Consider the following 24148-nt stretch of genomic DNA (forward strand, 5'->3'; position numbering starts at 1 on the left):
CTTCCGCAGGATTATGAAACAAGAATGGCTTTCTGTCAGTGGGCGCAAAATAAGATTCGTCAGCCTGAATTTTTAAATTTTGTGCTTTTTTCGGATGAAGCTACATTCCATAATAATGGCAGTGTTAAAAAACATAATTTTCATTATTACGACACCAGCAATCCATTCTTCACCCGAGAAATTCATCATTAACATAGATGGTCGCTTAATGTTTGTGCAGGAATAATAGGACATTACGTTATTGGACCGCACTTTTTTAATGGACATCTGAAAATGAAAATGTGAAATGTATTTAAACTTTTTACAAAACGATTTTAATGTCCTTCTACAAACGTTACTTGACGATGTTCGAGATAGGATTTGGTTTCAGCATGACGGCGCTCCAGCTCATTATAGCCATGCTGTTAGAAATTTTTTAAATGAGCATTTTGATGGCCGGTGGATAGGGAGAGGTGGGCCGGTCTCTTGGCCCGCAAGGTCCCCAGATTTGACCAAACTGGATTTTTTCTTGTGAGGATATGTGAAGGAAAAAGTCTATCAAACAACTCCTATCACTTTGTGGTACCACTTTGTGTTGGTTAATTTTTCGAGTATGTAATAATAATAATTGTAGGAAAAGTAATAATTCTAATTCTTCAATAATTTTTTCTAGGCAATCTTAATCAAAACTTAAAGAATACCCGTTTTATGCATAGTATTTTACAGAAAAGTTAAAATATCTCAAAAAGTACTTGGGTTGGCTATAGGACATATTAAATAAAAAATAAGGGTATTTGAGGGACAAAGTTAATTAGATACAAATATACAGGGTGTTCCATTTGAAAAATTTGAGAAATTGCGTATTTAATTTCAGCAAGTTTGAAAGTTCTTTAAAAACACCCTGTATTAAAAAATTACAAATTATCATAGTCAGCCTGGAGGAAGTACCCTAGACTAACTGTGGTACAAGTTTCATAAGCGCAGAATAAATTTTAAGTTAATTATGATTTTTTAAACGAACCCTCTAAAAGGCAAAAAATAACATAAAAAAATTAATTACGTTGCAACGCCGCACGGAAATTTTAAAAACGTTATACCAAAGTAAAGTACTCTTTTTGCCTCACATTTTAGAACCATAATATCCAGGCGTACCATTTAAAAAAAATCATATTTTATAGTAACTTTTTTGTGACACACTCAGTATACATAAAAATATTTTTAGTTCGTAGGTTTTTGTCAACCCTACAACTTTGCTGTAGAACTTTTTGCTCTACCTCGTATAGTTAAGGCGCTATCTTAGCCGTACACCTTGTTGGCACACCCTGTATAAAACTCTAAAATCTCGATAACTTCGATGTTATACAGGATCTAATCAATGTATAAAAGTCCTATTTTTATTAAAAATTCCTTTAAGTAAGTCGATTTTCATTATATTTAAAATATGAGTTTAACTCATCTTTCATGTTATTTTTTTCACTAAATCCCCAGAAATTAAAATCGAAAGAGCTCAGATCAAGAGAACGGGAAATGGGTACTCGAGACACACCCAGTTACTAAACGAAAAGAAACAGAATGAAATTTTTAGAAAAAAACCTCCCTTCTCGCTTCAGTTTTTTTATACAGGGACAAATCAACTTATAAAGGTCCTGAGAGTAATAATTTCATAAATTTACTTTTATATCATCTGCAAACCCGCATTTTTATTTCAATTTAAAGAGGGTATTGAGGAAAAGCAGGGACAAGAATTTCCAACCTGCTTTAAGGCACAACCCCTTATCCGACATACATTCTTGGACAAATATATTCTATTAATTAACAACATTAAAATTAATAAAAGGAGTATTGGGAGCCCTGGCTGAGAGTCACCACCTTTCAGCCAGAGAGGACGCTCTGGTAGTCCAATGCAAAGAGTAAGAACTAATCTAAATGAAGCCCTTTACGGTTTTCCAGACGACCTCTTATGCTCCTACCACCATTGCTCTCTGGCAAAAAACCTTTTACTGATCTTATTTTCGAACGACGTCTTATTCCAAATTTATATCGAAAACTTCTTTCTTTCTTCTCATTGCGGCAGCGTCGAGCGCGTCTCCACAGGATGACGATGACTCTTTGGATACTGACGGCTTCCGAGAAGATCAACTTCTCGAAACCCCCACCCCGGGCGAGTATTCACCAAAATCGAAATGCCTCGATGGCGAATATCCACATGATATGATCGACCTTGAAGAAGTAACGGCGTTTGAGGACGCCTCGCGTTACTACCAGCACCAAGCGAGCCTTTTTGTCGGGCACAGGAAGAGACTGGCCTCCTCGGAGGACTTAGATGGTGCAGATGTGATAGACCCTACCTCAGATTTATTGCCTTCCAATAGAATTAATACAGGAATTGTTAAAGTAGATAAGTTAGATAAGAGACCGGGAGAACTCTCGGTGAGGTGCTTCACTTCTCCCGAAGAGAAGGGAGCGAAAGACTCCAAGAGACCGGAAGACTGGGAACGTAAAGAGGGTAGAACCGTTGAAAGACTGCACGGCGGTGCCGGGAAGGACGGAATCGTTCCTAGCGAGGAAAAAGTCCATCTGAAAACCACCCCTGATAAAGTAACTGTTGACTATCAAAAAAAGACCGTTGCTGCCACAAGTTGCGCGGCAAAAACTAAAACTGTTAAGATCATAACGAAAACTTCCGATAAAGATACGACAATAGATACTTCCCCTCACACTGACTTAAATTTACCGTTTAAGGTAGCAGTACCTGATGATGAAACTTACCATATCCATCAAGGTACCTCCCCACCATCCAAACAAGACTTAGAACCCAACCCTGACTCCCCAATGACTTTGACGGACAAACCCACTCTAGAACTGATCATCGGACGTAAAGAAGTGAAGACAAAGGACGCATCTGCTACTGCCGAGAGCAGATTAACTTTATACGGAAGTAAAGACGTTGAAATATCTATTAAGTCGCAATCGCATATTTCAGTTACTACTATTAGGCGCAATATGAATACTGGTACAGAAACGTCAGAAAAGTTTGACGTCGGTATATCTACAACCGCTGGCACTGATAAGCACGAACCGATTATTGCCGAAAACGAACAGGAAACCAAAAAGCGGGAAGAAACCGTCAACTTTAGTGGTACCAAGCAAATATACACCTATGAAACGGACTTATCTGAAACCAACTTATCGGGCAGCGATGGTAGCGCCTCTCACCCAATAACTGACACTGGAATTTCCCTTACAAGAGGTACAACCTCAGAAACTGTTAGTGTCAGCAAACTGATTCAGCTCCAAGGGACTGGAGCTCAAACAACCGGTTTTATTTCAGATACAGTTGAAACTGAAGAAGGAGAATGTACTGATGCGGGCCTAAGTCCGATTCAAGCAGACGAAACACTTCATCAAGACGTCGATCAATTATTGATCGAAACTGGGACAAGCCCTATAGAATTTCCTGAAACGTTATCCCTGGTAACGTCACACATAGATACTTCGGAAGCTGGAACTATCACTGATCAAGTAAACACCAAAGATGCTTCAAATAGTCCAATTAAAATTGAGGAGAGTCCCTCGATTTCTGCTGAACTTAAAGACGATGAAATCTTAGTCAAGAGACGCGGCTCAGGTGATGTGCGAGCCAAAATAAAATTCCTGGAGGAACAATCTGGTAAATATTCATTTAGAAGCGACCTCAGACGAACAAAACGAGAACTGGTGGACTCTGAAGATGAGTTCTCCAGCTTAAAAGAAGACGAAGCTATCATGAGAGCTTCCACAGAAACCTTGTCCCAAGTAGACGACGAAGACTACAAAATGGAATCAATTAGTGAGCAAAGCGTTAAAGAACACGTTGAAGATTTTAGTGAAAAGTCACAATCATTATCAGTTAGCAAAAACGTCACTCCTACGCATAAACACGTTGGCAAGAAAATTGCTGAGCTTCAGAAGATTTTCAGGGCAGAAAGTGCTGATGAGCAACTAAAAGTTGTTCTGAAGGACCGACTACCATCACCAACCGCAGTAAAACCTGCAGCAATTGTCGAGCAGGTTGAAAACAAAATTCATTTAATGTCAGCAGAACAAGCTCTACCACCTAAACAAGAACCCGAAGACGATTCTTCTTATAAGTCTGTAAAAGATAAAAGAAGTCTTTTTGAAGAGCTTATTTCTAAGTCCCAAGAAGGCACTCCGGTGAAGAAACCAACAAAGAAAGTCACCAAAAAAGAGCAATTCGTAGAGAAAAACTATAGTGAGCAAGAGTTGGAAAGTTGCCTAAGCTCTTTGGAAGAGCAAGTGATCCTTGAAAAGGAACGTGAGGTTGAATTGCAAAAACTGCAAGAAGAAGAGAGAAAAAAGTGGGAGGAAAGAGCACATGAGTCCACTGAGCCAGTTGTAGAGCCAGAATGCGTCAAAGTGCACGTCGAACCTAAAAAAGAATCCATTGTAGAGGAAGCAATAACACCTCGTAAGAGCCTCGTATCAGAGCTTCGACACCTGTTTGAGGATCAAACAAAAATTATGGAATCCGTCAGTAGTAAATCCCTAGAAGTTGTCGAAGAACCTTGCCTAAAAGAGATGATTTCTCCCTGTGTAACTACTGATGAAGCAGATGAAAATCTTAGACTTCCAGATGAAATTAAAGAAGTTGAGTTTCCTGAAATAATAAAAGAGGCCTTGGTTTCACATGCCAAACTGGTTTCAACCATCGCGCTACCGTGCAACATAGTCGAATCCGCAGATATTGAACTTGTTATTAAGCCCAAACAAGGGAAAGTTTCCCCAAAAAAACCATCTCCTAATTCACTTGATTTGACTGCTGATAAAAAGATACAAGAAAGTGACGTACAAAAGATTATGAGTGAAGTGCTGGAAGCTTCAAAGCAGATAAGACAAGAGGTAAAAGAGCTAAAACCAGATCTGACTCCGACTCCGGAAGGTCAGCTGATTGTGATGATACCATCTGCGTCCATAGAACGAATAAAAGAACTGAAACGGATTGAGGAGGAGATTAAGTCAGAGAAGGTTTTTGACGAGACCAGTGGGGTGAAAATTAAGAAGGAGCTGCAAAATGTCAAAGAGGCCCAACAGAGAACTAAAGAGCTAATACTAAAAGAGCAAAATGTTTATCAAGAGGACCAGTTTGTGCCACTAGAAAAGGAGATCTGTCCTACGTTCACTAAGGAGAAACCATATAAGCATGTAATAACAGATTTCACAAAACACGAAACTCTTCAAACTGAAGAACAAGATAGAAAACCTCGACTTTCAAAACTATACATAGTCGAAGAATGTTCAACGGTTGAGCAAATAATGAAACAGGAAATCATACAAATTTCTGAAAAAGTCCCGCCCTTAATTGAAAGTAATATCGCTGCGTCCTCAGAACCTACCATCCTGAGAAAATCTTCTGAACTTACTTATGTTAACGAATTTCCAATAGCCAAAGAGGTTAAGGAAACTCGGAAGCAAAATGTATATAGATCTCTAGAGCCTACTCCCATCGATAAGGTCATTGATATAAAAGAAGTTCCCAAGAGTCCTGTACCTAAATCTTCAAAGCATACTCCCATTGAAAAGTTCATTAATGTAAAAGATGTTCCCAAGAGTCCTGTATCTATATCTCCAGAGCCTACTCTCATCGATAAGGTCATTGATGTTAAAGATGTTCTCAAGAGTCCTGTATTTAAATCTCCAGAGCCTACTCCCATTGAAAAGGTCATTGATGTTAAAGATGTTCCCAAGAGTCCTGTATCTAAATCTCTAGAGCCTACTCCCATTGAAAAGGTCATTGATGTTAAAGATGTTCCCAAGAGTCCTGTATCTAAATCTCCAGAGCCTACTCCCATTGAAAAGGTCATTGATGTTAAAGATATTTCCAAGAGTCCTGTATCTAAATCTCCAGAGCCTACTCCCATTGAAAAGGTCATTGATGTTAAAGATGTTCCCAAGAGTCCTGTATCTAAATCTCTAGAGCCTACTCCCATTGAAAAGGTCATTGATGTTAAAGATGTTCCCAAGAGTCCTGTATCTAAATCTCCAGAGCCTACTCCCATTAAAAAGGTCATTGATGTTAAAGATGTTCCCAAGAGTCCTGTATCTAAATCTCCAGAGCCTACTCCCATTGAAAAGGTCATTGATGTTAAAGATGTTTCCAAGAGTCCTGTATCTAAATCTCCAGAGCCTACTCCCATTGAAAAGGTCATTGATGTTAAAGATGTTCCCAAAAGTCCTGTATCTAAATCTCCAAAGCCTACTCCCATTGAAAAGGTCATTGATGTTAAAGATGTTCCCAAGAGTCCTGTATCTAAATCTCCAGAGCCTACACCTATCGATAAGGTCATTGATTTAAGGGATGTTCCCAAGAGTCCTGTATCTAAATCTCCAGAGCCTACTTTCATTCAAAAGGTCATTGATGTTAAAGATATTCCCAAGAGTCCTGTATCTAAATCTCCAGAGCCTACACCTATCGATAAGGTCATTGATTTAAAGGATGTTCCCAAGAGTCCTGTATCTAAATCTCCAGAGCCTACTTCCATTCAAAAGGTCATTGATGTTAAAGATATTCCCAAGAGTCCTGTATCTAAATCTCCAGAGCCTACACCTATCGATAAGGTCATTGATTTAAAGGATGTTCCCAAGAGTCCTGTATCTAAATCTCTAGAGCCTACTCCCATTGAAAAGGTCATTGATGTTAAAGATGTTCCCAAGAGTCCTGTATCTAAATCTCCAGAGCCTACACCTATCGATAAGGTCATTGATTTAAAGGATGTTTCCAAGAGTCCTGTATCTAAATCTCTAGAGCCTACTCCCATTGAAAAGGTCATTGATGTTAAAGATGTTCCCAAGAGTCCTGTATCTAAATCTCCAGAGCCTACACCTATCGATAAGGTCATTGATTTAAAGGATGTTCCCAAGAGTCCTGTATCTAAATCTCCAGAGCCTACTTCCATTCAAAAGGTCATTGATGTTAAAGATATTCCCAAGAGTCCTGTATCTAAATCTCCAGAGCCTTCACCTATCGATAAGGTCATTGATTTAAAGGATGTTCCCAAGAGTCCTGTATCTAAATCTCCAGAGCCTACACTTATCGATAAGGTCATTGATGTTAAAGATGTTCCCAAGAGTCCTGTATTTAAATCTCCAGAGCCTACTTCCATTCAAAAGGTTATTGATGTTAAAGATATTCCCAAGAGTCCTGTATCTAAATCTCCAGAGCCTACACCTATCGATAAGGTCATTGATTTAAAGGATGTTCCCAAGAGTCCTGTATCTAAATCTCCAGAGCCTACACCTATCGATAAGGTCATTGATTTAAAGGATGTTTCCAAGAGTCCTGTATCTAAATCTCCAGAGCCTACTTCCATTCAAAAGGTCATTGATGTTAAAGATATTCCCAAGAGTCCTGTATCTAAATCTCCAGAGCCTACTTCCATTCAAAAGGTCATTGATGTTAAAGATGTTCCCAAGAGTCCTGTATCTAAATCTCCAGAGCCTACTTCCATTCAAAAGGTCACTGATGTTAAAGATATTCCCAAGAGTCCTGTATCTAAATCTCCAGAGCCTACACCTATCGATAAGGTCATTGATTTAAAGGATGTTCCCAAGAGTCCTGTATCTAAATCTCCAGAGCCTACTTCCATTCAAAAGGTCATTGATGTTAAAGATATTCCCAAGAGTCCTGTATCTAAATCTCCAGAGCCTACACCTATCGATAAGGTCATTGATTTAAAGGATGTTCCCAAGAGTCCTGTATCTAAATCTCCAGAGCCTACTTCCATTCAAAAGGTCATTGATGTTAAAGATATTCCCAAGAGTCCTGTATCTAAATCTCCAGAGCCTACACCTATCGATAAGGTCATTGATTTAAAGGATGTTCCCAAGAGTCCTGTATCTAAATCTCCAGAGCCTACTTCCATTCAAAAGGTCATTGATGTTAAAGATATTCCCAAGAGTCCTGTATCTAAATCTCCAGAGCCTACACCTATCGATAAGGTCATTGATTTAAAGGATGTTTCCAAGAGTCCTGTATCTAAATCTCCAGAGCCTACTTCCATTCAAAAGGTCATTGATGTTAAAGATATTCCCAAGAGTCCTGTATCTAAATCTCCAGAGCCTACACCTATCGATAAGGTCATTGATTTAAAGGATGTTCCCAAGAGTCCTGTATCTAAATCTCTAGAGCCTACTCCCATTGAAAAGGTCATTGATGTTAAAGATGTTCCCAAGAGTCCTGTATCTAAATCTCCAGAGCCTACTTCCATTCAAAAGGTCATTGATGTTAAAGATATTCCCAAGAGTCCTGTATCTAAATCTCCAGAGCCTACACCTATCGATAAGGTCATTGATTTAAAGGATGTTCCCAAGAGTCCTGTATCTAAATCTCCAGAGCCTACTTCCATTCAAAAGGTCATTGATGTTAAAGATATTCCCAAGAGTCCTGTATCTAAATCTCCAGAGCCTACACCTATCGATAAGGTCATTGATTTAAAGGATGTTTCCAAGAGTCCTGTATCTAAATCTCCAGAGCCTACTTCCATTCAAAAGGTCATCGATGTTAAAGATATTCCCAAGAGTCCTGTATCTAAATCTCCAGAGCCTACACCTATCGATAAGGTCATTGATTTAAAGGATGTTCCCAAGAGTCCTGTATCTAAATCTCTAGAGCCTACTCCCATTGAAAAGGTCATTGATGTTAAAGATGTTCCCAAGAGTCCTGTATCTAAATCTCCAGAGCCTACACCTATCGATAAGGTCATTGATTTAAAGGATGTTCCCAAGAGTCCTGTATCTAAATCTCTAGAGCCTACTCCCATTGAAAAGGTCATTGATGTTAAAGATGTTCCCAAGAGTCCTGTATCTAAATCTCCAGAGCCTACACCTATCGATAAGGTCATTGATTTAAAGGATGTTCCCAAGAGTCCTGTATCTAAATCTCCAGAGCCTACTTCCATTCAAAAGGTCATTGATGTTAAAGATATTCCCAAGAGTCCTGTATCTAAATCTCCAGAGCCTACACCTATCGATAAGGTCATTGATTTAAAGGATGTTCCCAAGAGTCCTGTATCTAAATCTCTAGAGCCTACTCCCATTGAAAAGGTCATTGATGTTAAAGATGTTCCCAAGAGTCCTGTATCTAAATCTCCAGAGCCTACACCTATCGATAAGGTCATTGATTTAAAGAATGTTCCCAAGAGTCCTGTATCTAAATCTCCAGAGCCTACTCCCATTGAAAAGGTCATTGATGTTAAAGATGTTCCCAAGAGTCCTGTATCTAAATCTCCAGAGCCTACACCTATCGATAAGGTCATTGATTTAAAGGATGTTCCCAAGAGTCCTGTATCTAAATCTCTAGAGCCTACTCCCATTGAAAAGGTCATTGATGTTAAAGATGTTCCCAAGAGTCCTGTATCTAAATCTCCAGAGCCTACACCTATCGATAAGGTCATTGATTTAAAGGATGTTCCCAAGAGTCCTGTATCTAAATCTCCAGAGCCTACTCCCATTGAAAAGGTCATTGATGTTAAAGATGTTCCCAAGAGTCCTGTATCTAAATCTCCAGAGCCTACACCTATCGATAAGGTCATTGATTTAAAGGATGTTCCCAAGAGTCCTGTATCTAAATCTCCAGAGCCTACTTCCATTCAAAAGGTCATTGATGTTAAAGATATTCCCAAGAGTCCTGTATCTAAATCTCCAGAGCCTACACCTATCGATAAGGTCATTGATTTAAAGGACGTTCCCAAGAGTCCTGTATCTAAATCTCCAGAGCCTACTTCCATTCAAAAGGTCATTGATGTTAAAGATATTCCCAAGAGTCCTGTATCTAAATCTCCAGAGCCTACACCTATCGATAAGGTCATTGATTTAAAGGATGTTCCCAAGAGTCCTGTATCTAAATCTCCAGAGCCTACACCTATCGATAAGGTCATTGATTTAAAGGATGTTCCCAAGAGTCCTGTATCTAAATCTCTAGAGCCTACTCCCATTGAAAAGGTCATTGATGTTAAAGATGTTCCCAAGAGTCCTGTATCTAAATCTCCAGAGCCTACACCTATCGATAAGGTCATTAATTTAAAGGATGTTCCCAAGAGTCCTGTATCTAAATCTCTAGAGCCTACTCCCATTGAAAAGGTCATTGATGTTAAAGATGTTCCCAAGAGTCCTGTATCTAAATCTCCAGAGCCTACACCTATCGATAAGGTCATTGATTTAAAGGATGTTCCCAAGAGTCCTGTATCTAAATCTCCAGAGCCTACTTCCATTCAAAAGGTCATTGATGTTAAAGATATTCCCAAGAGTCCTGTATCTAAATCTCCAGAGCCTACACCTATCGATAAGGTCATTGATTTAAAGGATGTTCCCAAGAGTCCTGTATCTAAATCTCTAGAGCCTACTCCCATTGAAAAGGTCATTGATGTTAAAGATGTTCCCAAGAGTCCTGTATCTAAATCTCCAGAGCCTACACCTATCGATAAGGTCATTGATTTAAAGAATGTTCCCAAGAGTCCTGTATCTAAATCTCCAGAGCCTACTCCCATTGAAAAGGTCATTGATGTTAAAGATGTTCCCAAGAGTCCTGTATCTAAATCTCCAGAGCCTACACCTATCGATAAGGTCATTGATTTAAAGGATGTTCCCAAGAGTCCTGTATCTAAATCTCCAGAGCCTACTCCCATTGAAAATGTCATTGATGTTAAAGATGTTCCCAAGAGTCCTGTATCTAAATCTCCAGAGCCTACACCTATCGATAAGGTCATTGATTTAAAGGATGTTCCCAAGAGTCCTGTATCTAAATCTCCAGAGCCTACTTCCATTCAAAAGGTCATTGATGTTAAAGATATTCCCAAGAGTCCTGTATCTAAATCTCCAGAGCCTACACCTATCGATAAGGTCATTGATTTAAAGGACGTTCCCAAGAGTCCTGTATCTAAATCTCCAGAGCCTACTTCCATTCAAAAGGTCATTGATGTTAAAGATATTCCCAAGAGTCCTGTATCTAAATCTCCAGAGCCTACACCTATCGATAAGGTCATTGATTTAAAGGACGTTCCCAAGAGTCTTGTATCTAAATCTCTAGAGCCTACTCCCATTGAAAAGGTCATTGATGTTAAAGATGTTCCCAAGAGTCCTGTATCTAAATCTCCAGAGCCTACACCTATCGATAAGGTCATTGATTTAAAGGATGTTCCCAAGAGTCCTGTATCTAAATCTCTAGAGCCTACTCCCATTGAAAAGGTCATTGATGTTAAAGATGTTCCCAAGAGTCCTGTATCTAAATCTCCAGAGCCTACACCTATCGATAAGGTCATTGATTTAAAGGATGTTCCCAAGAGTCCTGTATCTAAATCTCCAGAGCCTACTCCCATTGAAAATGTCATTGATGTTAAAGATGTTCCCAAGAGTCCTGTATCTAAATCTCCAGAGCCTACACCTATCGATAAGGTCATTGATTTAAAGGATGTTCCCAAGAGTCCTGTATCTAAATCTCCAGAGCCTACTTCCATTCAAAAGGTCATTGATGTTAAAGATATTCCCAAGAGTCCTGTATCTAAATCTCCAGAGCCTACACCTATCGATAAGGTCATTGATTTAAAGGACGTTCCCAAGAGTCCTGTATCTAAATCTCCAGAGCCTACTTCCATTCAAAAGGTCATTGATGTTAAAGATATTCCCAAGAGTCCTGTATCTAAATCTCCAGAGCCTACACCTATCGATAAGGTCATTGATTTAAAGGATGTTCCCAAGAGTCCTGTATCTAAATCTCCAGAGCCTACACCTATCGATAAGGTCATTGATTTAAAGGATGTTCCCAAGAGTCCTGTATCTAAATCTCTAGAGCCTACTCCCATTGAAAAGGTCATTGATGTTAAAGATGTTCCCAAGAGTCCTGTATCTAAATCTCCAGAGCCTACACCTATCGATAAGGTCATTGATTTAAAGGATGTTCCCAAGAGTCCTGTATCTAAATCTCCAGAGCCTACTCCCATTGAAAAGGTCATTGATGTTAAAGATGTTTCCAAGAGTCCTGTATCTAAATCTCCAGAGCCTACTCCCATTGAAAAGGTCATTGATGTTAAAGATGTTCCCAAAAGTCCTGTATCTAAATCTCCAAAGCCTACTCCCATTGAAAAGGTCATTGATGTAAAAGATGTTCCCAAGAGTCCTGTATCTAAATCTCCAGAGCCTACACCTATCGATAAGGTCATTGATTTAAAGGATGTTCCCAAGAGTCCTGTATCTAAATCTCTAGAGCCTACTTCCATTCAAAAGGTCATTGATGTTAAAGATGTTCCCAAGAGTCCTGTATCTAAATTTCCAGAGCCTACACCTATCGATAAGGTCATTGATTTAAAGGATGTTCCCAAGAGTCCTGTATTTAAATCTCCAGAGCCTACTTCCATTCAAAAGGTCATTGATGTTAAAGATGTTCCCAAGAGTCCTGTATCTAAATCTCCAGAGCCTACACCTATCGATAAGGTCATTGATTTAAAGGATGTTCCCAAGAGTCCTGTATCTAAATCTCCAGAGCCTACACCTATCGATAAGGTCATTGATGTTAAAGATGTTCCCAAGAGTCCTGTATCTAAATCTCCAGAGCCTACACCTATCGATAAGGTCATTGATTTAAAGAATGTTCCCAAGAGTCCTGTATCTAAATCTCTAGAGCCTACTCCCATTGAAAAGGTCATTGATGTTAAAGATGTTCCCAAGAGTCCTGTATCTAAATCTCCAGAGCCTACACCTATCGATAAGGTCATTGATTTAAAGGATGTTCCCAAGAGTCCTGTATCTAAATCTCCAGAGCCTACACCTATCGATAAGGTCATTGATGTTAAAGATGTTCCCAAGAGTCCTGTATCTAAATCTCCAGAGCCTACACCTATCGATAAGGTCATTGATTTAAAGAATGTTCCCAAGAGTCCTGTATCTAAATCTCTAGAGCCTACTCCCATTGAAAAGGTCATTGATGTTAAAGATGTTCCCAAGAGTCCTGTATCTAAATCTCCAGAGCCTACACCTATCGATAAGGTCATTGATTTAAAGGATGTTCCCAAGAGTCCTGTATCTAAATCTCCAGAGCCTACACCTATCGATAAGGTCATTGATGTTAAAGATGTTCCCAAGAGTCCTGTATCTAAATCTCCAGAGCCTACACCTATCGATAAGGTCATTGATTTAAAGAATGTTCCCAAGAGTCCTGTATCTAAATCTCTAGAGCCTACTCCTATTGAAAAGGTCATTGATGTTAAAGATGTTCCCAAGAGTCCTGTATCTAAATCTCCAGAGCCTACACCTATCGATAAGGTCATTGATTTAAAGGATGTTCCCAAGAGTCCTGTATCTAAATCTCCAGAGCCTACACCTATCGATAAGGTCATTGATTTAAAGGATGTTCCCAAGAGTCCTGTATCAAAATCTCTAGAGCCTACTCCCATTGAAAAGGTCATTGATGTTAAAGATGTTCCCAAGAGTCCTGTATTTGAATCTCCAGAGCCTACTCCCATTGAAAAGGTCATTGATGTTAAAGATGTTCGCAAGAGTCCTGTATCTAAATCTCCAGAGCCCACTCCCATTGAAAAGGTCATTGATATAAAAGATGTTCCCAAGAGTCCTGTATCTAAATCTCCAGAGCCTACACCTATCGATAAGGTCATTGATTTGAAGGATGTTCCCAAGAGTCCTATATCTAAATCTCCAGAGCCTACTCCCATTGAAAAGGTCATTTATGTTAAAGATGTTCCCAAGAGTCCTGTATCTAAATCTCCAGAGCCTACTCCCATTGAAAAGGTCATTAATGTTAAAGATGTTTCCAAGAGTCCTGTATCTAAATCTCCAGAGCCTACACCTATCGATAAGGTCATTGATTTGAAGGATGTTCCCAAGAGTCCTATATCTAAATCTCCAGAGCCTACTCCCATTGAAAAGGTCATTGATGTTAAAGATGTTCCCAAGAGTCCTGTATCTAAATCTCCAGAGCCTACTCCCATTGAAAAGGTCATTGATGTTAAAGATGTTCCCAAGAGTCCTGTATCTAAATCTCCAGAGCCTACTCCCATTGAAAAGGTCATTGATATAAAAGATGTTCCCAAGAGTCCTGTATCTAAATCTCCAGAGCCTGCTCCCATTGAAATGGTCATTGATGTTAAAGATGTTTCCAAGAGTCCTGTATCTAAATCTCCAGAGCCTACTCCCATTGAAAAGGTCATTGATGTTAAAGATGTTCCCAAGAGTCCTGTATCTAAATCTCCAGAGCCTACTCCCATTGAAAAGGTCATTGATATAAAAGATGTTCCCAAGAGTCCTGTATCTAAATCTCCAGAGCCTGCTCCCATTGAAATGGTCATTGATGTTAAAGATGTTCCCAAGAGTCCTGTATCTAAATCTCCAGAGCCTACTCCCATTGAAATGGTCATTGATGTTAAAGATGTTTCCAAGAGTCCTGTATCTAAATCTCCAGAGCCTACACCTATCGATAAGGTCATTGATTTAAAGGATGTTCCTAAGAGTCCTGTATCTAAATCTCCAGAGCCTACTTCCATTCAAAAGGTCATTGATGTTAAAGATATTCCCAAGAGTCCTGTATCTAAATCTCCAGAGCCTACACCTTTCGATAAGGTCATTGATGTTAAAGATGTTTCCAAGAGTCCTGTATCTAAATCTCCAGAGCCTGCTCCCATTGAAAAGGTCATTGATGTTAAAGATGTTCCCAAGAGTCCTGTATCTAAATCTCCAGAGCCTACACCTATCGATAAGGTCATTGATTTAAAGGATGTTCCCAAGAGTCCTGTATCTAAATCTCCAGAGCCTGCTCCCATTGAAAAGGTCATTGATGTTAAAGATGTTCCCAAGAGTCCTGTATCTAAATCTCCAGAGCCTACACCTATCGATAAGGTCATTGATTTAAAGAATGTTCCCAAGAGTCCTGTATCTAAATCTCTAGAGCCTACTCCTATTGAAAAGGTCATTGATGTTAAAGATGTTCCCAAGAGTCCTGTATCTAAATCTCCAGAGCCTACACCTATCGATAAGGTCATTGATTTAAAGGATGTTCCCAAGAGTCCTGTATCTAAATCTCCAGAGCCTACACCTATCGATAAGGTCATTGATTTAAAGGATGTTCCCAAGAGTCCTGTATCAAAATCTCTAGAGCCTACTCCCATTGAAAAGGTCATTGATGTTAAAGATGTTCCCAAGAGTCCTGTATTTGAATCTCCAGAGCCTACTCCCATTGAAAAGGTCATTGATGTTAAAGATGTTCGCAAGAGTCCTGTATCTAAATCTCCAGAGCCCACTCCCATTGAAAAGGTCATTGATATAAAAGATGTTCCCAAGAGTCCTGTATCTAAATCTCCAGAGCCTACACCTATCGATAAGGTCATTGATTTGAAGGATGTTCCCAAGAGTCCTATATCTAAATCTCCAGAGCCTACTCCCATTGAAAAGGTCATTTATGTTAAAGATGTTCCCAAGAGTCCTGTATCTAAATCTCCAGAGCCTACTCCCATTGAAAAGGTCATTAATGTTAAAGATGTTTCCAAGAGTCCTGTATCTAAATCTCCAGAGCCTACACCTATCGATAAGGTCATTGATTTGAAGGATGTTCCCAAGAGTCCTATATCTAAATCTCCAGAGCCTACTCCCATTGAAAAGGTCATTGATGTTAAAGATGTTCCCAAGAGTCCTGTATCTAAATCTCCAGAGCCTACTCCCATTGAAAAGGTCATTAATGTTAAAGATGTTTCCAAGAGTCCTGTATCTAAATCTCCAGAGCCTACTCCCATTGAAAAGGTCATTGATGTTAAAGATGTTCCCAAGAGTCCTGTATCTAAATCTCCAGAGCCTACTCCCATTGAAAAGGTCATTGATGTTAAAGATGTTCCCAAGAGTCCTGTATCTAAATCTCCAGAGCCTACTCCCATTGAAAAGGTCATTGATATAAAAGATGTTCCCAAGAGTCCTGTATCTAAATCTCCAGAGCCTGCTCCCATTGAAAAGGTCCTTGATATAAAAGATGCTCCCAAGAGTTCTGTATCTAAATCTCCAGAGCCTACTCCCATTGAAAAGGTCATTGATATAAAAGATGTTCCCAAGAGTCCTGTATCTAAATCTCCAGAGCCTACTCCCATTGAAATGGTCATTGATGTTAAAGATGTTTCCAAGAGTCCTGTATCTAAATCTCCAGAGCCTACTCCCATTGAAAAGGTCATTGATGTTAAAGATGTTTCCAAGAGTCCTGTATCTAAATCTCCAGAGCCTACACCTATCGATAAGGTCATTGATTTAAAGGATGTTCCTAAGAGTCCTGTATCTAAATCTCCAGAGCCTACTTCCATTCAAAAGGTCATTGATGTTAAAGATATTCCCAAGAGTCCTGTATCTAAATCTCCAGAGCCTACACCTTTCGATAAGGTCATTGATGTTAAAGATGTTTCCAAGAGTCCTGTATCTAAATCTCCAGAGCCTGCTCCCATTGAAAAGGTCATTGATGTTAAAGATGTTCCCAAGAGTCCTGTATCTAAATCTCCAGAGCCTACACCTATCGATAAGGTCATTGATTTAAAGGATGTTCCTAAGAGTCCTGTATCTAAATCTCCAGAGCCTGCTCCCATTGAAAAGGTCATTGATATAAAAGATGTTCCCAAGAGTCCTGTATCTAAATCTCCAGAGCCTACTCCCATTGAAGAGGTCATTGATATAAAAGATGTTCCCAAGAGTCCTGTATCTAAATCTCCAGAGCCTACACCTATCGATAAGGTCATTGATTTAAAGGATGTTCCTAAGAGTCCTGTATCTAAATCTCCAGAGCCTACTTCCATTCAAAAGGTCATTGATGTTAAAGATATTCCCAAGAGTCCTGTATCTAAATCTCCAGAGCCTACACCTATCGATAAGGTCATTGATTTAAAGAATGTTCCCAAGAGTCCTGTATCTAAATCTCCAGAGCCTGCTCCCATTGAAAAGGTCCTTGATATAAAAGATGCTCCCAAGAGTTCTGTATCTAAATCTCCAGAGCCTGCTCCCATTGAAAAGGTCATTGATGTTAAAGATGTTCCCAAGAGTCCTGTATCTAAATCTTCAGAGCCTACTCCCATTGAAATGGTCATTGATGTTAAAGATGTTCCCAAGAGTCCTGTATCTAAATCTCCAGAGCCTGCTCCCATTGAAAAGGTCATTGATATAAAAGATGTTCCCAAGAGTCCTGTATCTAAATCTCCAGAGCCTGCTCCCATTGAAAAGGTCATTGATATAAAAGATGTTCCCAAGAGTCCTGTATCTAAATCTCCAGAGCCTGCTCCCATTGAAAAGGTCCTTGATATAAAAGATGCTCCCAAGAGTTCTGTATCTAAATCTCCAGAGCCTACTCCCATTGAAAAGGTCATTGATATAAAAGATGTTCCCAAGAGTCCTGTATCTAAATCTCCAGAGCCTACTCCCATCGATAAGGTCATTGATGTTAAAGATGTTCCCAAGAGTCCTGTATCTAAATCTTCAGAGCCTACTCCCATTGAAATGGTCATTGATGTTAAAGATGTTTCCAAGAGTCCTGTATCTAAATCTCCAGAGCCTACTCCCATTGAAAAGGTCATTGATGTTAAAGATGTTTCCAAGAGTCCTGTATCTAAATCTCCAGAGCCTACACCTATCGATAAGGTCATTGATTTAAAGGATGTTCCTAAGAGTCCTGTATCTAAATCTCCAGAGCCTACTTCCATTCAAAAGGTCATTGATGTTAAAGATATTCCCAAGAGTCCTGTATCTAAATCTCCAGAGCCTACACCTATCGATAAGGTCATTGATTTAAAGAATGTTCCCAAGAGTCCTGTATCTAAATCTCCAGAGCCTACTCCCATTGAAATGGTCATTGATGTTAAAGATGTTTCCAAGAGTCCTGTATCTAAATCTCCAGAGCCTACTCCCATTGAAAAGGTCATTGATGTTAAAGATGTTTCCAAGAGTCCTGTATCTAAATCTCCAGAGCCTACTCCCATCGATAAGGTCATTGATGTTAAAGATGTCCCCAAGAGTCCTGTATCTAAATCTCCAGAGCCTACACCTATCGATAAGGTCATTGATTTAAAGGATGTTCCTAAGAGTCCTGTATCTAAATCTCCAGAGCCTGCTCCCATTGAAAAGGTCATTGATATAAAAGATGTTCCCAAGAGTCCTGTATCTAAATCTCCAGAGCCTGCTCCCATTGAAAAGGTCCTTGATATAAAACATGCTCCCAAGAGTTCTGTATCTAAATCTCCAGAGCCTACTCCCATTGAAAAGGTCCTTGATATAAAACATGCTCCCAAGAGTTCTGTATCTAAATCTCCAGAGCCTGCTCCCATTGAAAAGGTCATTGATATAAAAGATGTTCCCAAGAGTCCTGTATCTAAATCTCCAGAGCCTACTCCCATTGAAGAGGTCATTGATATAAAAGATGTTCCCAAGAGTCCTGTATCTAAATCTCCAGAGCCTACACCTATCGATAAGGTCATTGATTTAAAGGATGTTCCTAAGAGTCCTGTATCTAAATCTCCAGAGCCTGCTCCCATTGAAAAGGTCATTGATATAAAAGATGTTCCCAAGAGTCCTGTATCTAAATCTCCAGAGCCTACACCTATCGATAAGGTCATTGATTTAAAGGATGTTCCTAAGAGTCCTGTATCTAAATCTCCAGAGCCTGCTCCCATTGAAAAGGTCATTGATATAAAAGATGTTCCCAAGAGTCCTGTATCTAAATCTCCAGAGCCTACACCTATCGATAAAATCATTGATTTAAAGGATGTTCCTAAGAGTCCTGTATCTAAATCTCCAGTGCCCACTCCCATTGAAAAGGTCATTGATGTTAAAGATGTTCCCAAAAGTCCTGTATCTAAATCTCCAGAGCCTACACCTATCGATAAGGTCATTGATTTAAAGGATGTTCCTAAGAGTCCTGTATCTAAATCTCCAGAGCCTACACCTATCGATAAGGTCATTGATTTAAAGGATGTTCCTAAGAGTCCTGTATCTAAATCTCCAGAGCCTGCTCCCATTGAAAAGGTCATTGATATAAAAGATGTTCCCAAGAGTCCTGTATCTAAATCTCCAGAGCCTGCTCCCATTGAAAAGGTCATTGATATAAAAGATGTTCCCAAGAGTCCTGTATCTAAATCTCCAGAGCCTGCTCCCATTGAAAAGGTCATTGATATAAAAGATGTTCCCAAGAGTCCTGTATCTAAATCTCCAGAGCCTGCTCCCATTGAAAAGGTCATTGATATAAAAGATGTTCCCAAGAGTCCTGTATCTAAATCTCCAGAGCCTGCTCCCATTGGAAAGGTCATTGATATAAAAGATGTCCCCAAGAGTCCTGTATCTAAATCTCCAGAGCCTACTCCCATTGAAATGGTCATTGATATAAAAGATGTTCCCAAGAGTCCTGTATCTAAATCTCCAGAGCCTACTCCCATTGAAAAGGTCCTTGATATAAAACATGCTCCCAAGAGTTCTGTATCTAAATCTCCAGAGCCTGCTCCCATTGAAAAGGTCATTGATATAAAAGATGTTCCCAAGAGTCCTGTATCTAAATCTCCAGAGCCTGCTCCCATTGAAAAGGTCCTTGATATAAAAGATGCTCCCAAGAGTTCTGTATCTAAATCTCCAGAGCCTACTCCTATTGAAAAGGTCATTGATATAAAAGATGTTCCCAAGAGTCCTGTATCTAAATCTCCAGAGCCTACTCCCATTGAACTGGTCATTGATGTTAAAGATGTTCCCAAGAGTCCTGTATCTAAATCTCCAGAGCCTGCTCCCATTGAAAAGGTCCTTGATATAAAAGATGCTCCCAAGAGTTCTGTATCTAAATCTCCAGAGCCTACTCCCATTGAAATGGTCATTGATGTTAAAGATGTTTCCAAGAGTCCTGTATCTAAATCTCCAGAGCCTACTCCCATCGATAAGGTCATTGATGTTAAAGATGTTCCCAAGAGTCCTGTATCTAAATCTTCAGAGCCTACTCCTATTGAAATGGTCATTGATGTTAAAGATGTTTCCAAGAGTCCTGTATCTAAATCTCCAGAGCCTACTCCCATTGAAATGGTCATTGATATAAAAGATGTTGCCAAGAGTCCTGTATCTAAATCTCCAGAGCCTACTCCCATTGAACTGGTTATTGATGTTAAAGATGTTCCCAAGAGTCCTGTCTCTAAATCTCCAGAGCCTACTCCCATTGAAAAGGTCATTGATGTTAAAGATGTTCCCAAGAGTCCTGTATCTAAATCTCCAGAGCCTACTCCCATTGAAAAGGTCATTGATATAAAAGATGTTCCCAAGAGTCCTGTATCTAAATCTCCAGAGCCTACTCCCATTGAAAAGGTCATTGATGTTAAAGATGTTCTCAAGAGTCCTGTATCTAAATCTCCAGAGCCTACTCCCATTGAAAAGGTCATTGATGTTAAAGATGTTTCCAAAAGTCCTGTATCTAAATCTCCAGAGCCTACTCCTATCGATAAGGTCATTGATGCTAAAGATGTTCCCAAGAGTCCTGTATCTAAATCTCCAGAGCCTACTCCCATTGAAAAGGTCATTGATGTTAAAGATGTTCCCAAGAGTCCTGTATCTAAATCTCCAGAGCTTACTCCCATTGAAAAGGTCATTGATATAAAAGATGTTCCCAAGAGTCCTGTATCTAAATCTCCAGAGCCTACTCCCATTGAAAAGGTCATTGATGTTAAAGATGTTCTCAAGAGTCCTGTATCTAAATCTCCAGAGCCTACTCCCATTGAAAAGGTCATTGATGTTAAAGATGTTTCCAAAAGTCCTGTATCTAAATCTCCAGAGCCTACTCCCATTGAAAAGGTCATTGATGTTAAAGATGTTCTCAAGAGTCCTGTATCTAAATCTCCAGAGCCTACTCCCATTGAAAAGGTCATTGATGTTAAAGATGTTTCCAAGAGTCCTGTCTCTAAATCTCCAGAGCCTACACCTATCGATAAGGTCATTGATTTAAAGGATGTTCCTAAGAGTCCTGTATCTAAATCTCCAGAGCCTGCTCCCATTGAAAAGGTCATTGATATAAAAGATGTTCCCAAGAGTCCTGTATCTAAATCTCCAGAGCCTGCTCCCATTGAAAAGGTCATTGATATAAAAGATGTTCCCAAGAGTCCTGTATCTAAATCTCCAGAGCCTGCTCCCATTGAAAAGGTCATTGATATAAAAGATGTTCCCAAGAGTCCTGTATCTAAATCTCCAGAGCCTACTCCCATTGAAAAGGTCATTGATGTTAAAGATGTTTCCAAGAGTCCTGTCTCTAAATCTCCAGAGCCTACACCTATCGATAAGGTCATTGATTTAAAGGATGTTCCTAAGAGTCCCGTATCTAAATCTCCAGAGCCTGCTCCCATTGAAAAGGTCATTGATATAAAAGATGTTCCCAAGAGTCCTGTATCTAAATCTCCAGAGCCTGCTCCCATTGAAAAGGTCATTGATATAAAAGATGTTCCCAAGAGTCCTGTATCTAAATCTCCAGAGCCTGCTCCTATTGAAAAGGTCATTGATATAAAAGATGTTTCCAAGAGTCCTGTATCTAAATCTCCAGAGCCTACTCCCATTGAAGAGGTCATTGACATAAAAGATGTTCCCAAGAGTCCTGTATCTAAATCTCCAGAGCCTGCTCCCATTGAAAAAGTCATTGATATAAAAGATGTTTCCAAGAGTCCTGTATCTAAATCTCCAGAGCCTGCTCCCATTGAAAAGGTCATTGATATAAAAGATGTTCCCAAGAGTCCTGTATCTAAATCTCCAGAGCCTGCTCCCATTGAAAAGGTCATTGATATAAAAGATGTTCCCAAGAGTCCTGTATCTAAATCTCCAGAGCCTGCTCCCATTGAAAAGGTCATTGATATAAAAGATGTTCCCAAGAGTCCTGTATCTAAATCTCCAGAGCCTACTCCCATTGAAGAGGTCATTGATATAAAAGATGTTCCCAAGAGTCCTGTATCTAAATCTCCAGAGCCTGCTCCCATTGAAAAGGTCATTGATATAAAAGATGTTCCCAAGAGTCCTGTATCTAAATCTCCAGAGCCTGCTCCCATTGAAAAGGTCATTGATATAAAAGATGTTCCCAAGAGTCCTGTATCTAAATCTCCAGTGCCCACTCCCATTGAAAAGGTCATTGATGTTAAAGATGTTCCCAAGAGTCCTGTATCTAAATCTCCAGAGCCTACACCTATCGATAAGGTCATTGATTTAAAGGATGTTCCTAAGAGTCCTGTATCTAAATCTCCAGAGCCTGCTCCCATTGAAAAGGTCATTGATATAAAAGATGTTCCCAAGAGTCCTGTATCTAAATCTCCAGAGCCTGCTCCCATTGAAAAGGTCATTGATATAAAAGATGTTCCCAAGAGTTCTGTATCTAAATCTCCAGAGCCTGCTCCCATTGAAAAGGTAATTGATGTTAAAGATGTTCCCAAGAGTCCTGTATCTAAATCTCCAGAGCCTACACCTATCGATAAGGTCATTGATTTAAAGGATGTTCCTAAGAGTCCTGTATCTAAATCTCCAGAGCCTGCTCCCATTGAAAAGGTCATTGATATAAAAGATGTTCCCAAGAGTCCTGTATCTAAATCTCCAGAGCCTGCTCCCATTGAAAAGGTCATTGATATAAAAGATGTTCCCAAGAGTCCTGTATCTAAATCTCCAGAGCCTGCTCCCATTGAAGAGGTCATTGATATAAAAGATGTTCCCAAGAGTCCTGTATCTAAATCTCCAGTGCCCACTCCCATTGAAAAGGTCATTGATGTTAAAGATGTTCCCAAGAGTCCTGTATCTAAATCTCCAGAGCCTACACCTATCGATAAGGTCATTGATTTAAAGGATGTTCCTAAGAGTCCTGTATCTAAATCTCCAGAGCCTGCTCCCATTGAAAAGGTCATTGATATAAAAGATGTTCCCAAGAGTCCTGTATCTAAATCTCCAGTGCCCACTCCCATTGAAAAGGTCATTGATGTTAAAGATGTTCCCAAGAGTCCTGTATCTAAATCTCCAGAGCCTACACCTATCGATAAGGTCATTGATTTAAAGGATGTTCCTAAGAGTCCTGTATCTAAATCTCCAGAGCCTGCTCCCATTGAAAAGGTCATTGATATAAAAGATGTTCCCAAGAGTCCTGTATCTAAATCTCCAGAGCCTGCTCCCATTGAAAAGGTCATTGATATAAAAGATGTTCCCAAGAGTCCTGTATCTAAATCTCCAGAGCCTGCTCCCATTGAAAAGGTCATTGATATAAAAGATGTTCCCAAGTGTCCTGTATCTAAATCTCCAGAGCCTGCTCCCATTGAAAAGGTCATTGATATAAAAGATGTTCCCAAGAGTCCTGTATCTAAATCTCCAGAGCCTGCTCCCATTGAAAAGGTCATTGATATAAAAGATGTTCCCAAGAGTCCTGTATCTAAATCTCCAGAGCCTGCTCCCATTGAAAAGGTCATTGATATAAAAGATGTTCCCAAGAGTCCTGTATCTAAATCTCCAGTGCCCACTCCCATTGAAAAGGTCATTGATGTTAAAGATGTTCCCAAGAGTCCTGTATCTAAATCTCCAGAGCCTACACCTATCGATAAGGTCATTGATTTAAAGGATGTTCCTAAGAGTCCTGTATCTAAATCTCCAGAGCCTGCTCCCATTGAAAAGGTCATTGATATAAATTATGTTCCCAAGAGTCCTGTATCTAAATCTCCAGAGCCTACTCCCATTGAAGAGGTCATTGATATAAAAAATGTTCCCAAGAGTCCTGTATCTAAATCTCCAGAGCCTGCTCCCATTGAAAAGGTCATTGATATAAAAGATGTTTTCAAGAGTCCTGTATCTAAATCTCCAGAGCCTGCTCCCATTGAAAAGGTCATTGATATAAAAGATGTTCCCAAGAGTCCTGTATCTAAATCTCCAGAGCCTACTCCCATTAAAGAGGTCATTGATATAAAAGATGTTCCCAAGAGTCCTGTATCTAAATCTCCAGAGCCTGCTCCCATTGAAAAGGTCATTGATATAAAAGATGTTCCCAAGAGTCCTGTATCTAAATCTCCAGTGCCCACTCCCATTGAAAAGGTCATTGATGTTAAAGATGTTCCCAAGAGTCCTGTATCTAAATCTCCAGAGCCTACACCTATCGATAAGGTCATTGATTTAAAGGATGTTCCTGAGA

At 39.6% G+C, this 24148-nt stretch overlaps 1 protein-coding gene across 1 annotated transcript in view; it reads left to right on the plus strand.

Moving 5' to 3' along the window:
* The first annotated feature begins 1506 nt into the window (after nucleotides 1–1506).
* Nucleotides 1507–24148, plus strand: part of LOC126745301 (titin-like) — a 123738-nt gene continuing 101096 nt past the window's right edge. The window contains exons 1-17 of the mRNA XM_050453076.1: nucleotides 1507–1510; nucleotides 2054–5766; nucleotides 5905–6180; nucleotides 7423–11976; nucleotides 12667–13701; nucleotides 13978–14046; nucleotides 15496–15702; nucleotides 15772–15978; nucleotides 16462–16599; nucleotides 17152–17496; nucleotides 17911–18186; nucleotides 18256–19014; nucleotides 19636–20256; nucleotides 20671–21015; nucleotides 22051–22602; nucleotides 22672–23085; nucleotides 23431–23637. Of these exons, the coding sequence (XP_050309033.1) occupies nucleotides 1507–1510; nucleotides 2054–5766; nucleotides 5905–6180; nucleotides 7423–11976; nucleotides 12667–13701; nucleotides 13978–14046; nucleotides 15496–15702; nucleotides 15772–15978; nucleotides 16462–16599; nucleotides 17152–17496; nucleotides 17911–18186; nucleotides 18256–19014; nucleotides 19636–20256; nucleotides 20671–21015; nucleotides 22051–22602; nucleotides 22672–23085; nucleotides 23431–23637 (13722 nt within the window). The remainder of the gene's footprint in view (nucleotides 1511–2053; nucleotides 5767–5904; nucleotides 6181–7422; nucleotides 11977–12666; nucleotides 13702–13977; nucleotides 14047–15495; nucleotides 15703–15771; nucleotides 15979–16461; nucleotides 16600–17151; nucleotides 17497–17910; nucleotides 18187–18255; nucleotides 19015–19635; nucleotides 20257–20670; nucleotides 21016–22050; nucleotides 22603–22671; nucleotides 23086–23430; nucleotides 23638–24148) is intronic.

The sequence above is a fragment of the Anthonomus grandis genome, chromosome 1 (assembly GCF_022605725.1).
Source record: "Anthonomus grandis grandis chromosome 1, icAntGran1.3, whole genome shotgun sequence".
Classification (NCBI taxonomy): domain Eukaryota; kingdom Metazoa; phylum Arthropoda; class Insecta; order Coleoptera; family Curculionidae; genus Anthonomus; species Anthonomus grandis.